The sequence below is a fragment of the Pithys albifrons genome, chromosome 29, assembly GCF_047495875.1.
Source record: "Pithys albifrons albifrons isolate INPA30051 chromosome 29, PitAlb_v1, whole genome shotgun sequence".
NCBI classification, from domain to species: Eukaryota; Metazoa; Chordata; class Aves; order Passeriformes; family Thamnophilidae; genus Pithys; species Pithys albifrons.
In genome coordinates, this window is record NC_092486.1 from 179,653 (window position 1) to 195,296 (window position 15,644).

The 15,644-nt window shown below is 49.3% G+C and overlaps 1 protein-coding gene and 1 non-coding gene across 6 annotated transcripts; both read left to right on the forward strand.

Annotated features, from left to right (window-relative positions):
* The first annotated feature begins 4 nt into the window (after positions 1-4).
* On the forward strand, positions 5-75 carry TRNAG-CCC (transfer RNA glycine (anticodon CCC)). The gene has a single exon. It is a non-coding gene; the product is annotated as a tRNA-Gly (tRNA).
* A 1,596-nt stretch (positions 76-1,671) lies between these two features.
* TIA1 (TIA1 cytotoxic granule associated RNA binding protein) lies at positions 1,672-15,557 on the forward strand. Of its 5 annotated transcripts, none has more exons than XM_071579302.1 (12): positions 1,672-1,841; positions 5,662-5,758; positions 6,193-6,291; positions 7,139-7,193; positions 8,525-8,612; positions 11,624-11,699; positions 12,195-12,303; positions 12,788-12,883; positions 12,968-13,052; positions 13,533-13,656; positions 14,393-14,532; positions 14,732-15,557. In XM_071579302.1, the coding sequence occupies exons 1-12, from the start codon at positions 1,816-1,818 to the stop codon at positions 14,850-14,852; spliced, it is 1,116 nt and encodes a 371-aa protein (XP_071435403.1). In that variant the 5' UTR covers positions 1,672-1,815; the 3' UTR covers positions 14,853-15,557. The 5 variants fall into 5 exon arrangements, with proteins under 5 accessions (XP_071435403.1, XP_071435406.1, XP_071435407.1 ...); XM_071579305.1 differs by having other exon boundaries at positions 13,533-13,638; XM_071579306.1 differs by having other exon boundaries at positions 6,197-6,291.
* The last annotated feature ends 87 nt before the right edge of the window (positions 15,558-15,644 follow it).

The window sequence follows — 15,644 nt, forward strand, 5'->3', positions numbered from 1 at the left end:
GGGAGCGCCGCTGGTGTAGTGGTATCATGCAAGATTCCCATTCTTGCGACCCGGGTTCGATTCCCGGGCGGCGCAGCCGTGATTCTCTTTTCAACGTTTAAGTGTCAGTTCTGTTGGTTTTACTCCCGTTGCCCCCGTTGCTTTAAATTCCTTCACTTTTAATTTCTTTAACCCCTTCAGTTTTCAATTCCCGAACAGCACAGGAGTGATTTTATTTCTAATGTTTAATTCTTAGTTCCGCTGTTTTCACTTCCTTCTCTTTAAATTCCTTTACTTCTAATGTTTAACTCTTAGTTCCATTGTTTTTATTCCCTTCGCCTTAAATTCCTTTAACTCCCTCAGTTTTGTTTGGCTGCCACTTTTCACTGTGGGTTTAATTCCCTGATCCAGACACGCATCAAGAAAATGGATTTTACCCCTTCTCCATAAAATCATGTGACCTCTACTAATTTTCAATCAGACATGTACTAACTTTGTATTTTATGTTAATTTTTGATTTTAGCTTTTACCCAAATCTGTCAGTTCTCTTACCCATGCAGAGCTTTAGATGAAGAGGAATTTAACCCTGGAGCTGCAGGATGGACTTTAAGAAATAAACCAAACCCTTGTTTAGATCAGAGGCTGGGCTGTAAGGAATAAATGAGAAAGCCTGTCTGGATTAGAGGCCTGGGCATGTTCAGTTAAAAGGCCAGGCAGGGGTGCAGAGTTCAGAGCAGCCGCCAGAGCTGTCCAGTCACCCCCAACCTCCTGCCTGACTTTGGGGAGGCTTCATCTGTACCTCGGGATATAAACATGGAAACAAAACTCTCGCTGAACACCCTCGCTGGGGTCACCCCCTGTGTTCCCAGCGCTGAATAAAAGGAAGGATTTTGTTCTATTGAATCTGATTGTTCCTTAGTTCAACTTTTAAATCCTTTAACGCCTTCAGTTTTGTTTTGCTCCCCCTTTTCACTGTAGGTTTAATTCCCTTACTTTTAATTCCCTTACTTCTAATTCCTGACCTTCTAATTCCTTTAATTCTTTTGATTCCTTCCTCTTATTCCTATATCTTAATTCCTTTGTTTTAAATTCCTTCACTTTAACTCCTGTATTTTAACTCCTTTATTTTTATTTTCACACCCCAGTGCCCACATGTCCCTTTCCATTCCAATTTTAACCCCTGTACTTTTCTTTAATTTTTCACTCCTTCCTTGGAAAATTCCTATATTTGAATTCTTTTAAATGTCTTTATTTTTTTTAATTCCTTTAATTCCTTTACTCTTAACTCCTTTAACTCCTTTATTTCTATTCCCCTGTCCCACTGCCCCATTCCCAGTGACCGCATGTCCCTTTTCACTCCACTTTTAACCGTTTTACTTTTAATTCCCTACTTTCAAACTCCTTCTTTTTAAACTCCTCTATTTTAAATCGTTTAAACCCCTTTATATTTATTTCCCCGCCCCCGATGCCCACTCACCGCGTGTTCCTTTTCACCCCGCTTTTAGCCCCTTTACTTTTAACTCCTTGATTTTAAATTCCTCTGTTTTAATTCCTATATTTCAATTCCTTTACTTTAACCCTTTATGTTTAACCCCCCCCGCCCGCTCCCTGTGGCGCATGCGCAGAGCGGCGGCGGCGCGCGCCCTCCCGCGCCCTCCCCGCGCACGCGCGTTCCGCCGCCCCGCGGCCGCTCAGCCTCCCGCCCGCCGCCATCTTGCGAGGAGCCGCGGCGGGAGCGTCCGGCGGGGCCGGCGCCGCTCGGGCTGCCCGGGCTGCCCAGGGCTCACGGGGCCGCCCCGGCGGGCGGGAAGAGCCGGGGCGGGCGGCGGCGGCGCCATGGAGGATGAAATGCCCAAGACCCTGTGAGTGGGGAGGGGACGAGACCGCCTATTGTTCCCGGCTCCGCGGGGAGGGGCGGCCCGGGGTCGCCTCATGGTTGGGCCCCGCAGGCACCGGCGGCGCCGCTGGGGCTCAGCTGCGGACCGTCAGCCCCCCCCCGCCCTCCCCCGTAGTGCTGAGGGAGCGACCCCCGCCCGGCCCTGTGGGGCACCCGGCCCCCCTCAGGGAGTGGGGGCACCCGGCCCCCCGCCCCCCTCCGCTGTTCCTGCCCTTTCCCAGTTTCCAGCGCTGGTCACCGCCATCCTGCGCCTCGGTCCGCGTGTTATCCCGGGCCTCCAGCTCACATCTGGAGGGGAAAGGGTTTGCAAAGTATGTGACCTCCGCAGTTCATTGCCGCTCACTTCTGGAGGGAAAGGGGTCTGGAGGGTGTGTCCTCCAGCCCCTGAGCGAAAATGGAGTCTGAAATGCGTTCCCCCTCCCCAGTATATCCCAGCTTACATCTGGAGAGAAAGGGGGTCTGGAAAGTGTGTTCCCTTCTCCCCCTGGAGGGAAAAAGGGTCTGGAGTGTATCCCATTCTTCCCAGTATATCCCAACTCACATCTGGAGGAAAGAGGAGCCTGGAGGGTGCATGTTATCCCTCCTCAATCCATCCCATCCCATAGCAGGGGGACAGAACTGGATGATCAAGTTCCCTTCCACCCCAGGCCATTCCATGATGATGATCCTACATGCTCCATGTACATTTTGTGAGCAGCTGTCTGGATTTTACCATCTCTGGAGCCACGATCAGCATCTCCAAGGAAATAACCAGGAGGTGCCAATGAATCCATTGCTTGTCCCAGTGTTTAAAGCACACCTCGAGCTTCTTGCTTCTCCAAGAACTAATTGAAGCTTTGTCAGGGGAGGTTTAGTTTGGGTATTAGGAAAAGGTGGTGGTCCAGTGGACCCCTGGCACTTTCTCAGGCATGGGAGAGTTCCTGTGCACGCCTGGCACTGTTTTTCTGCACACCTGAGTTGTGTGTTCCCCTCCTTCTCCTGGCCAGGTGTTACCTGGAGGGGTTTCCCTTATACAGAGCAGGGAAATCAGACCCCAGTCTTCCCATCCCACCTCTGCAAGCTTCATTCTCCAGTGCAGGAGCAAAGACAGGAGGGAGAGGAAGTCATTGCAAGGTGAGGGAACGTTGTGCCCTTGGATTGCTGCAACTCTACAGGGGTTGAGAAACAGCTGAGTGACCACAGGAAAACAAGACTCTGAGGTGCCTCCCCCCAGCTCTCCTGGGCAGTGACCACTCTGTCTGCTTCCCCAGTCCTGTTGTCTTCCCACATTTCAGGAGCTATTCTTGGTATCTGCAAACATAGTCAGACCTGTTGGGTATTTTGTGTTTATTTAGGAAGATGTTTGCCCCCATCCCAATGGTTGTGTGGAGCATGGTGGTCTCACTGTGGCCCTGAGGGAATGAGGTCCCTGTCCTGGAGCACGTGCAGGTCGTGGCACAGACATGGAATTACTGAGGTTGGAAAAGACTTTCAGGATCATCGAGTCCAACCTTAACCTCAGCCAGGCTGTGAGCACAACAGGGCTGAGCAGCATCCCAGGATGGGACCTTTCTGACTCCCTCCAGGTGACTTTCTCAAGTCACACGGGGAACTGTCACTGGCTGGATGTCACAGGCCAGGTTCAGAACAAGCAGTTGAAGGCAGAAAGTGCAGCTAAAGGTGCCCGGTGCAGCTGGGGCTGAAGTGTGTGTAAAATCCACACAAGACTGTCTGTAGGATTTCTGCTCCAGAAACCCCACCTGGGTATGGAATTTGGGGCTCCCTCCTTCCTTTTGTGGCATCATAAGGAGCCCCCAAAGCCTCCTGCACCCCGTTCCTTCCTTTAGCACATTTCAGTCATTTTTCTGGAACAGATTCCATACGTTACTGGAATTAACTCCTTGTTTTTGTCATTTCTACATAACCCTTGTCTGTGAGGGGGATGTAGGGCCTTGGATCCATGAGGAGCTGTTAATTCCTTACAGGCAGCTTGTTCTCCCATCGATCCCTTCCTTGAAAGTCACTCTCCAACAGCAGATCTTGGATCTGCAGAGTGGTCATGAGGCAGGTTTGAAGTGACAAATTCCTCCTGTTTGTGTTTCCATGGAAGTCCATGGATGCTCCTGAAAAATGTGGACTAATTCCATTTGTGTGTCTGAAACACCCAAAAGTGCTGACAGGGGTTGGGTTTTTACTTCCCAAGAAGCCATGGGCAGGGGATACACTTGGATAATACAGTCCTTCATCTGCCCAGTCATCAGCTGTCCTGTGCCTTGGATTCTCACCCAGTTAGCAGGAGAGAGGGATGGGAAAGGTGCAGGAAGAGACAGGACTGGAGTGTCCTCCTGTGAGTGCAGAGGTTGGAGGGCAGACACCCTGTTTGGAGAACTCTTGAGTAACAGATGAATTAATTTGGACCCAGAGGGTCACGTGAGGCTCAGTTGTATCCAAGTGGTGATAACACTAAAAACAAAAGAGGCCTTTCTAGTTCCAGTCTGATTGACAAGGTGGTGATCCAGGTTGGACTCGATGATCTTGGGGGTCTGTTGCAAACTCTGTGATTCTGTCTCTTAGCTGGAATCAGTGTAGGGGAGAATGTTCTGGTGTTAATTGCCTTAATGAAGTGCACTAATCCCTCCTTTTTTAAGGTTTTGAGGCTTAAGGAGACTTGCCAGAAGTGCAGGAATCACTCATTTAGAGCCAGACGGTGCCGATACCTATGAAGGTCTGCCTGGTGATTTTAAAATATAATCCTGGCTCCTACCTAAAATATTTGTACATATTATTAATACAGAGCTCCTGTGTTTATGAGTCTGGCAGAAAAACAGGCTCTGTGTCTCCTTCCCACATTATCTGCTTAACCAAATACTGGAGCACATCCCTCTGGCAGTTTCCCGGCCTCCTGCCAACATCAGGAGCGTGAGCAGACCCTGTTGTTGCTGCCTGGTTGTTTTCTTACAACACCTTTACACCTCTCACCAGCAGGCTGGGGCATTGCAGGTGCACCCCTGTGGTTTTGGTGGTGGGATTTGGCTGGGATTCCCATGGCAGAGGTTTCCCACAGACCATTCCTTTGTGGAAAGCTGCTACCACACCTCGGGGGCTGAGGTTTCTTGCTGTGCTTTTTATAAAAATCCTGTGACTTGAGCTTGACAACAACAGCAAAAACACCCACCTGGGGGTCACAGAAGGTCTGAGAAAGCCAAAATCCCAGATGGGAGCAGGAATTCAAGTTGTGTTTGTGCACTCAAACGTGCTGGCCCACAGTTATTCCAGGCAGATCTGATGCTTCCAAAACCTGAGGCCTTTGAAAGGAACTGACCAAGTGTTGTGTAACAACCTTGACAAACACCAGACTGAGCTGCTGGGGCAGCTGGGAAATGGTGCCTGGGGAATGATGATGGTGTGCAGATATTGAAAATGCCATTTCTGTACATGAAAGTACTGAAAGTAGTTTCGGTTTAGTAGCTTGAGTTCATTGGGCCACGGAATCCTGGAATGGTTTGGTTTGGAAGGGACCTTAAAAATCACTCAATTCCACCCCTGCCAGGGACACCTCCCACCAGCCCAGGTTGCTCCAAGCCCTGTCCAACCTGGCCTTGGACGCTTCCAGGGATGGGGCAGCCACAGCTGCTCTGGGAGTTCCATCCCAGCCCCTCTGGACCTTCACAGGGAAGAATTCCTTCCCAATATCCCATCTAACCCTGTCCTCTGGCAGTGGGAAGCCATCCTCAGGCCCTTGTCCAAAGGGCTCTCCAGCTTTCAGTGTGACCAACATCTGTGTCAATGCTGTGTTTGATCCTCAGGTATGTGGGGAACCTGTCCAGAGATGTGACTGAGGCTCTGATCCTCCAGCTGTTCAGCCAGATTGGACCATGCAAAAGCTGCAAAATGATCATGGATGTAAGAGCCTGTACCCACTGATTTCCATGTTCCTGATGGCTTCAGGCCATAGTTGTGTGTCTGGGAATTCCCCTGGAAATAGGGCACAGCCATGTTAAAGTCTGGAGATGCAGTTGTGTGCATTTGGCATCATTCCTGCCTTGTGCCTGGTGTGAATTGAAGGGTGGGTGGACATGGCCACAGGGGAGTGAACAGGTTAAATCACGTGGGGGCTGTAGATGAGATTTTTAAAATATTTTGCCATAATTTTCCCTTTTTAGAGCTGCACTGAAACTTCAGGAGTGTTGCAGGTCCCCAGCTGTAATCCCTGTAGAGTGAAATAGCCCGTCCACTTTGGGATGTTTCGGTGTAAGGAACTGGGAGCTGAGCAGAACAGCCAGAGTGCAGTTGGAGGAGGTTTGTGTCCCTAATGCTGGGTTTGTGTGTTGTCTCAGACAGCTGGAAATGATCCCTACTGCTTCGTGGAGTTCTACGAGCACCGGCACGCGGCGGCGGCGCTCGCTGCCATGAACGGCCGGAAGATAATGGGTAAGGTAAGCTGTGGTGTCTGGTGGGTGAGTTGGAGTGGGAAACAGGGTGTGGGTGACATGTCCACAGGCAAAACTCCACTGTGGACAAAGTGGAACTGTCAGACACTTCAACACACATGACTGGGAAGCAAAGTTCAGACTGCTGTAGGAAGAACACAGAGAGAGGTGGGTACGTGGGAAGAACACACAGAGAATTCCAGAGTGGTTGGAGTTGGGAGGGACCTCTGGAGGTGATCCTGTCCAGTCCCCTTGCCAAGGCAGGTTCACCCAGAGCAGGTTGCACAGGGTGATGTCCAGGCAGGCGTTGAATGTGTCCAGAGAAGGAGATTCCACAGCCTGTTGCAGGGCTCTGTCACCCTCAAAGGAAAGTTTTCCATCATATTTCCTTCATATTTTAATCCTACTCAGGTGAAACATCCTGTGTTTCTGTTCATTCCCGTTGCTCCTTATCCTGCCACTGGTCACCACTGAAGAGAGTCTGTCCCCATCCTCTTTACACTCACCCATAAGAGATTTGGAAGCCATTCTCTGTGTCCTGTCACTCCATCCCTTGCCCAAAGTCCCTCTCCAGCTCTCTTGGAGCCCCTTTAGGCACTGGGAGGGGCTTGGAGGTCTCCCTGGAGCCTTTTACAGGCTGGACAATCCCAGCTCTCCCAGCCTGTCTCCACAGCTGAGGAGCTCCAGCCCTCTTAATAATCTTAAGAGCAAACTCTCTCCTTGGAAGTGTGTCTTAAACTTGTGCTTTCACCACAGCGTTGCCCGTGGGAAGCTCTGTAGGGTTGGAATTAAGGACTGGAGGTGTCTTGACCTTGATTGGGAGTTGCAGGATCTAATCATCTTCCATTTGCAGGAGGTCAAAGTGAACTGGGCCACCACACCCAGCAGCCAGAAGAAAGACACCAGCAGTAAGTGCCACTTATGCCTTGAGTTGTACAAGTTCTTAAACATAAGTACATCAAACAGTGCTTTGTGGGAACATTTTTTATTGTGCTCCTAATTAATATCTTTGTGCTAATAAACTTAAGAACAAATCTGATCTTTGTCATCAGGTAGTTCCGTTGCCAACACAACGTTCACAAGGTAATTGTGTCTTCTTGAACATAAATGACACATCTCCAGGGTGTTCACTAACCACCCCAAGCTGCCTTTGACGATTTTCGGTTTGTTTTCCATTTATTTTTTATGGAAAGGCTTCACTTGGAATTTCTGTAGGCCAGTGAGGCTAAACCACATCAGCATCTGAGTGGACTCCAGAGTTTGGTACCTGTTGCAGCACAATTTTGTGTGATTGTCGTGGAAAAATCTGTGTGATTGTTTGATTGTGGTGGGAAACTCCTTAGACTGAGGACTGTTTTTCCTCCTTGTTGGCTGTTTTTCATCAATTCAATGGATCACTCTTTCCACCCTGAGGCCTCCAGTTGTAGTTCACTTCCACACAGGTTCACACCCATGGAATTCACATGAGTTCACGTGGTCTATTGACTGGGCAACCAAAACTCTGGGATTTTGAGAACTCAAATGCTTTAAAAGCAGTGCTAAGTTGGATTTTTTTGATTTGTCCTTCATGGCCTGCAAGTGTTAATCCAGACCAAAATCAGGATCAAAATCCCTCCTGCTCCAGAATGCTTCTTGAAACGTTGCAGCTGATGGGATTTTAGGCAGTGAGTGATCTCCTGCCATGCCCAGAGGGGCTGTGGCTGCCCATCCCTGGAAGTGTTCAGGGCCAGGTTGGACAGGGCTTGGAGCAACTGGGCTAGTGGAAGGTGTCCCTGCCCATGGCAGGGACTGGGGCTGGGTGGTTTTAAGGTCCCTTCCAAGCCAAACCATTCCATGATTCCATAATTCTATGTCACAGCTTAATGCTGGCATAGGAAGAGAAAGATTTTTGTGTAGACTGGACACACTAAGTGAGTAGTTTCAGATTTGTACAGTAAATGCTGGCAGGTCTTAAAAGCAGCTGGTAAAATTCAAGATACAAAAGTGGCTGCAGTGTCCTTCAAATCACTGACTTGTAGCACTGCCAAGCACAGGGTCTCTTTGGAACAGCAAACTCTGGTCTTCATGTAGCACTTAATATGCTTTTTTGGTGGTACTTAATAGGTATTTTTGTGGCATTTGATAATGTATTTTTAATAATAGCTGGAGTTTTAGTAAAGGTTTTTAATACTAATTTTTTTACTCTGGTCTGTTCAGAGATATTCAACCATTAAATGCTTCTTTCTCTTTTCCCCAAAAGACCATTTCCACGTCTTTGTCGGAGACCTCAGTCCAGAAATCACAACTGAAGATATAAAAGCAGCTTTTGCTCCCTTTGGAAGAATATCGTAAGTCCTTTCTTAGGGCAAATAATCTCCAGCTTCTCTCTCTAAGTGGAGGCAGCTTTGTGTGTGAGTAAGTGAACACTGTGCAGTGCAGGGACAGGCACTGCTCTGGTCACACAGCAGCCTCTAACCCGACTCCTTTATCCCAGTTTGTTCTGCTTTCCTGGAAAAGTTGCATCCAGCTTGCTTTGGCTTTATTCTCCTTGCCTCATGTGGCACAGCAATGCTGGAAAATCCAGACTCCTAAACCCAGGGTGTGCATTTCCCTGGGCTGCCCAGCCTGAGTCCTTTTCCATAGCCAATATTTTTTATGGAGTTAATCCCCATTTCCCGCAAAATGAACCTTTTTTGAGCACAAGGCTTGTTGGGGCACTGGGGCAGTGTCAGCCCCTTGGCCCGAGGCCCCACAGATTTGTCCAAGCCTTTTGGGTCAGGGAGCTGAGCAGGTCCCAGCGGGGCAGGGATGGTCCCAGCTCTCCCTGCCAGTCTGTCCTACTCAGGGTGTAGCAGAGTGAGGAGCAGTTCCTTCATTCCATCCTCCAAATGTAAACCATTAATTTTCCTTGTAGTGTTGTCTGTACTGGACATTGGAGTTTCTTGATGGTGGTGTAAGAACATAGAGTGCTTTGGAGTGTTGGGTAGTGAAGCATTTAATTGAAGTAAGTTTGTTTTTTGTTGTTTTTTTTTTACCCCTCAAGAGTCCAGTTTATTCCTCTTTTAATGCCAGCTTGATTTCCTTTCATTAGAAGGTTTAAAAGTCTATATATGTACTTGATCTTGCTTCAGACACCTCCAGTGCCCGAGTGCAGCTCATGGGGCAGGGAATGCAGAGGGAGGGCTCCAGGGAGTCAGTTTGTCCTCGGGCCAGGTGGGACTGGGTGGAAGGGATGGGGCTCCAAGGAGTCAGTTCATCCTCTGGCCTGATGTGGCCAGATGGAAGGGATGAGGCAAGAATGGTGGGAGAAGGAGGCAGGAACAGGCAGAGTGTTGGTGTGAGAGGTTTATCCCTGTCTGGATGTCAGAGGTGACAGCTCAGTGAATGCATCTTCCACAAATAACTCCCCAGGCACCCTCCTGACCCTGAATCTGAGGCCAGGCCTGTTGTCCCATCTTTCCTGGAAGAGTTTGTTCCCTAGAAGAGCTGTCCCTGCGTGGTGGTGGTGGGAAGGGGGGAGTGATGCTCGTGCTGCCAACACACAGAACACTCGTGGCTTGCCCTGACTCAAACCAACTGTCCAAACTGAAACTCAGTTTTTTCCCCAAAAAGCAGAATTCTCCCCGTAATGACTCTTACAAACTCTTTTTCCAAACCCTAAAGGACCCAGAATTTCTCCTTTAAATTTAACCTGGAAAAACAAATGATTCAATGAAGTGACTTGACTTCACCTGTTCTTCATCAGTGACCAGTCTTTGGAATTGTGCTTCTAATGGAATATTTCTTGATTTATTTCTATACATATTTATTTGTGCTAAACAGAGGGGGTTTTTATTAATGATGCTGAGGATGAAGTACTGCATGATTAGGACAGAAAGAAATTGGGTTAATTCTTTGCATCCAGCTTTTTATAAACAAACACCTTTTCATTGTGGTTCCTTTTTTGCTCGCTCTCCACTTGTTTTCACTGGTATTCAAGTCTTTATTCCCAAGTTTTCAGTTGAGGGTAAGTAGAGATGAGTTTTTCCCCCCCTCCCTGTTTAGACTCAGCTTCCCAGAGTGGCTTTTCTGAGGCAATTTGTAACGTTTGACCCAAATTCTGACTTGAGAAATTTATAAAAAGGGGAAAGGGTGGTTGATCAGAGAGGAAAGAACAAATATTCCTGTTGTAACTTTGGGAGAGGGACTTTGTTCAGGCACCAGTGACACTGTTAGTGCTGTGGGTGCCAGAATTAGACTTAATTAGGCTTCAAATCTTGGAGCCTTTAACAAACTTTCTCTCCATTCTGACTTCTCTTTTAAGTCTCAATGCTCACTGTTGTGCCCACATTAACGCTGGTTTCTCTGCCCCCTCTGACTTACCCAGCCCTAAATTGCATGACTTCCTGAGCGGTTTTTCTGCTGTTTCTGTTTCTTTCCCTGCCTGTCCATGGTGGGAGGGGAGGAGAGGGTGGCCTGGGTGTGAGGACATCTCGCCCTGGGCTGGCTTGGCCCCGAACTGCTGCTGTGTCCTATGAGTGGGTTTAGCTCTGGTAGCTGGTTCTCATCCTAACTCAATCCCAAATAATAGGGCTCTGGTTATTTTGCAGAGTGTCCCTGAAGAATGGACAGAATTCCATGGCTAACCACAAGCTACAGTTCACAGTGGACAAACCGTTGTAGTTTTCTTACTTACTTTTATCAATTTTATTCATTTTTTCCCCTCTTTTATATGTATTTTGTAGTTCCAGTCACTGTCATACCAATGCTGTGTAATGTGTAGTTTACAAATATGAATATTGTGGTGTTTTCTTCAATAATTTCTGAAATATCAATCTCTCAAAATTTACAGCTGCCCACAGTCCAAAAAGGGGGTAACGACCCAAGAATTAAAGAATTCAGTTGACAGGCGATGTATGCCTTTTAATTCCTATCCTTTCTATTTCTTTTTTATTTTTTCTATTTAATATTTGGAATGAGTAGGTAGAATGTGTTGGCAAATAACTAGAGTTTAAAAATTGCATGGTTCAAGAGAGCCATTCAGCTCATGCCAGCCTTAAGTCCTTTGGAATAGCTGCTTTGACCATGCTTTGTGTCTTAACAGTCTGTGAAAGTGTTTTGAAGCAAGAGCCAGCTGTAAAGTGCAGACGTTTGTTAGAGAAGCCATTGATTTGCATGTTTACACAATTAAGTTTAATTTTGCTGCTAACTGCTACCCCTTAATGAAGTTCTGTGTAGACAAGAAACCTTTTGCTTTGGGTGTGTTGCTGGTGCAGTGAACAGTTGAGGGTTAGTGGAGGTGAGAGATGAAAGTGGCTCAGGGCCTCGAGGGGGGATTGGACTGCAGGGGGCTGAACTGGCTCTTGTTTGTGCTTTTTAGAGACGCTCGTGTGGTCAAGGACATGGCAACAGGGAAGTCTAAAGGATATGGCTTTGTGTCCTTCTTCAATAAATGGGTGAGGTGTTACTTTCCTTCCTCAATAAATGGGAAAGATCCCTTTGCTTCCTTCAATAAATGGGAAAGATCCTTTTCTTTCCTTTTTCCATAAATGATATAAGATCCCTTATTTTCCTCCTTCAATAAATGGCTGAGCTGTGTCACAGTGTTGAGCTCCCCTGGATGATTTTCAGTGGAGTGTTTTCAGTCCCAGTCTCTCTCCAGCTTTGGTTTCCCTGCTTGTCATGGAGGGAAGCTTCTCTCTGTGTTTGTAAACCCATATAAATCACAGAGTTCCAGAATGGTTTGGGCTGGGTTGGGTTGGGAGCAACCTTAAAGCCCCATCCAGTCCCAGGGACACCTTCCACTATCCCAGGCTGCTCCAAGCCCTGTCTGACCTGGCCTTGGGCACTTCCAGGGATCCTGTCAGTCAGGAGCACAGTGATGTTATTCCTCTGGCTCTGTCCCAGAAGGGAGAGCTGCTGACAGTGGGTTTTCTTGTCTCCCTGGACAGGATGCAGAGAACGCGATCCAGCAGATGGGGGGGCAGTGGCTCGGGGGACGGCAGATCCGAACCAACTGGGCGACGAGGAAACCTCCGGCTCCAAAGAGCACCTATGAGTGTAGGTGCTCAGCTGTGTGCCCTGCCAGCCTCTGGAGCTGGGGAATCATGGAATGGTGTGGGTTGGAGGGACCTCAGAACCCTTCCGTTCCACCCCCCTGCCGTGGGCAGGGACACCTTCTACTAGCACAGGTTGTTCCAAGACCCATCCAGCCTGTCCTTGGACACTTCAGGGATGGGGCAGGCACAGCTTCTCTGGCAATTCCATCCCAGTTCCTCCACACCCTCACAGGGACGAATTCCTTTCCAATATCCCATCTAACCCTGCCTTCTGTCAGTGTGAAGCTATTTCCTGTAGTCCTGTCCCTCAGCCCTTGTCCAAAGTCCCTCTCCAGATCTCTTGGAGCCTGGAGAGATTCTCATGAGGGATATCAGACCCCAATAGGTGTTTGCAGGTTGTGGTCAACACCTCATGCCTGTCAGGATGACAATTTCCCCACCATTCCTGTCAGATCCACTGAAAATGCCTGTCCAATCTTTCCCAGCAAACACCAAACAACTGTCCTACGACGATGTGGTCACTCAGTCCAGCCCAAGCAACTGCACCGTGTACTGCGGGGGGGTCACCTCGGGCCTCACAGGTACGTGGCTTCCCCCTCCCTGTGCCCCCCTGTCCCTGTCCCATTGCAGATGCCTCACACTGCTCCCTGTCCTTCGTGCTCCAGAGCAGCTGATGCGCCAGACCTTCTCCCCCTTCGGGCAGATCTTGGAGATCCGAGTGTTCCCGGATAAAGGATACTCCTTTGTGCGGTAGGTGGGCCTGGGTCAGGTGGGAATGGTGGGTTTGCATGGGTGGGAATGTGCCAGACTCCAGAGTCCACCCTACAGCAAGAGGTTATGACCTGTAACAAGCAGGAAAACCTCTGGAAAACAGCTGGAACTGGTATGGGGCCCTTCCTCTGGAACTGCGGTCTGTTGTGGAGTTACTGAAGCAGTCTGATCTTTCCCAAAACCATCCTCGTATCTTTATTGATGAGGCTCTAGATGACAAAAAACGTCATAAATTGACTGCTCTCCTTGCTTGATTTTTGAGTTTATTTGGGTAGAATCAAACATGGAGACCAAAAGAACAACCCCAACCCTTTGCCACCTACTGGAGGAGGATAGAGGCAGTTTCAGCTGGTTCTGAGACCCCAAACCCATCCTGGGCTAATGAGGACTCTCAGGGGTTACTCCTCACTGTCCCTCCCTGAGTGAGTGGCACCTGTTGTCCCCACTTGATCACAACAGGTTCAGTTCCCACGAGAGTGCAGCACACGCCATCGTGTCTGTCAACGGGACCACCATCGAGGGCCACGTCGTGAAGTGCTACTGGGGCAAGGAGACCCCAGACATGGTCAGCCCCGTGCAGCAGGTCAGGGCTCCTCCGCTGGGAAGGAGGTGGCCAATTAAATAACCTGTTACGTGCTGGGAGGGGGCTCAGCCTGGAGAAAAGGCAGCGCAGGAGGGACGTTCTTTACTCTGCAACTCCCTGACAGGAGGGTAGAGCCAGGCGGGGGTTGAGCTCTGCTCCTGGGGAACAAGGAATAGGACAAGGGGAAACGCCCTCCGGTTGTGCTGGGGGATGTTTGGGTTGGAGATTGGGGAAATTCCTTCATGGAAAGGATCGTTTAACCCTGGCACAGGTGGAGTCCCCATCCCTGGAAGGGTTTAAGAGCTGTGCGGATGTGGCACTGGGGTACACGGGTTAGTGGAGCGAGTCCATAGAAGGCCACAAAGATGATTAGAGGGATGGAGCACCTCTGCTACCAGCAAAGGCTGAGGGAATTGGAATTCTCTATCCTAGAAAGAGAAGGCTCCAGGGAGACCTCAGAGCCCCTTCCAGGGCCTAAAGGGACTCCAGGAGAACTGGAGAGGGACTTTGGACAAGGGCCTGGAGTGACAGGATGAGGGCCAATGGTCTTGCACTGCCAGAGGGATACTGGGAAGGAATGCTTGGCTGTGAGGGTGGTGAGGGGCTGAGATGGAATTGTCAGAGAAACTGTGGCTGCCCCATCCCTGGGAGTGTGCAAGGCCAGGTTGGACAGGGCTTGGAGCAACCTGGGCTGGTGGACGGTGTCATTCTGATTCCTAACGCTTCCTTTTCCCAGAACCAGCTCAGTTACCCTCCTCCCTACGGGCAGTGGGGACAGTGGTACGGCGGGGCCCAGCTCGGGCAGTACATGCCCAACGGGTGGCAGGTGCCCACCTATGGCGTGTACAGCCAGGCCTGGAACCAGCAGGGATTCAGGTGAGTTAGGGGGGCCTTTTAGTCCCCTTTTTATCTCTTTGGGAAGGGGCTTTGTGGCTGTGCAGCAGCCTCAAACTTCCACTCGAAGACACAGTGCTTGGAGAATAACACCTCCCTACCTTCAGCACCCAATTCCTCATGAAACCCACCTTTCCTTATCCCCCCCACGTCCCTAAGGAATTATGTTCTCCCCCCACAGCCAGACCCAGTCATCAGCAGCGTGGATGGGCCCCAGCTATGGAGTGCAGCCAGCACAGGGCCAGAACGGCGCCGTGGTGCCCCCCCAGCCCGGCTTCCGCGTGGGCTTCGAGACCCCCTGAGCACAGGGACCCCCCGCCACCCCCAGAGCCACAGCCCCAGGGGTTGGAATCATGGAAAAATCACCCCCATCCCTGAAATTTAACAAACCCCCCCCCCAAACCCAGATGATGCTGGATCACCACCTTCTGCCTTGGTTGTTTTTCCTCCTTTGGATGTGTTTCTTAAATCCATGTTTTTTAGAAACACAAATGCAGGGACTTCACTGCCTTAGCTGAGAATTGGGGCAGGAATTGCACAAGTCATCCTTGTTTTTCTATTTTTGGGGGGGATTTTTCCCTCGAAGCTGATGGAAAAATACACCATAAACAGCTGTAACCCCCCCCCCAAATAAGCCAAAAGTGTGTTAATCCTGGAGCTGCCACGTCTTCAGCCTCACACCCTCTGCTCTAAAAGAGCCTCTTGGAAAAACCCTCTGGCTTTTCTTCCACCAGGAGGGTATTTTTGAGGAGAAATTATTCGTTTACATCATTTTTGTGGATGTCAGTGTGTTTTTCAGGGTTGGTTTTGCCTCACGTTGGGGGGAAAAGGGATGTGCCAACGCCCAGCTCCCCATGTGAGCCAAGTTGCCCACCCTGGAACAGCAAAATTCCTGTTGCTAAAATGTGACAAATCCCTCCAGGGTTGTTATTTTGATTTTTTTTTACTGATTTCTACATTTTCCTGTAAAATATTTGAGCAAATTGAAGAATTTTGCACAACCTTTGGCCACTTTTGTACGTTTCCTTATTTAAAGATAGGACACGGAGTCTTTTTGATGTGATTTTATGCCTCAAATCTTCCCTTTTTTCCCT

What these genes read in the sequence shown, in the direction of transcription:
- TIA1 (XM_071579302.1), top strand. Translation starts at nt 1,816, where the DNA reads ATGGAGGATGAAATGCCCAAGACCCT. An exon ending in GATGAAATGCCCAAGACCCT is followed by an intron (nt 1,842 to 5,661) that starts GTGAGTGGGGAG and finishes TTTGATCCTCAG; the next exon opens with GTATGTGGGGAACCTGTCCA. An exon ending in GCTGCAAAATGATCATGGAT is followed by an intron (nt 5,759 to 6,192) that starts GTAAGAGCCTGT and finishes GTGTTGTCTCAG; the next exon opens with ACAGCTGGAAATGATCCCTA.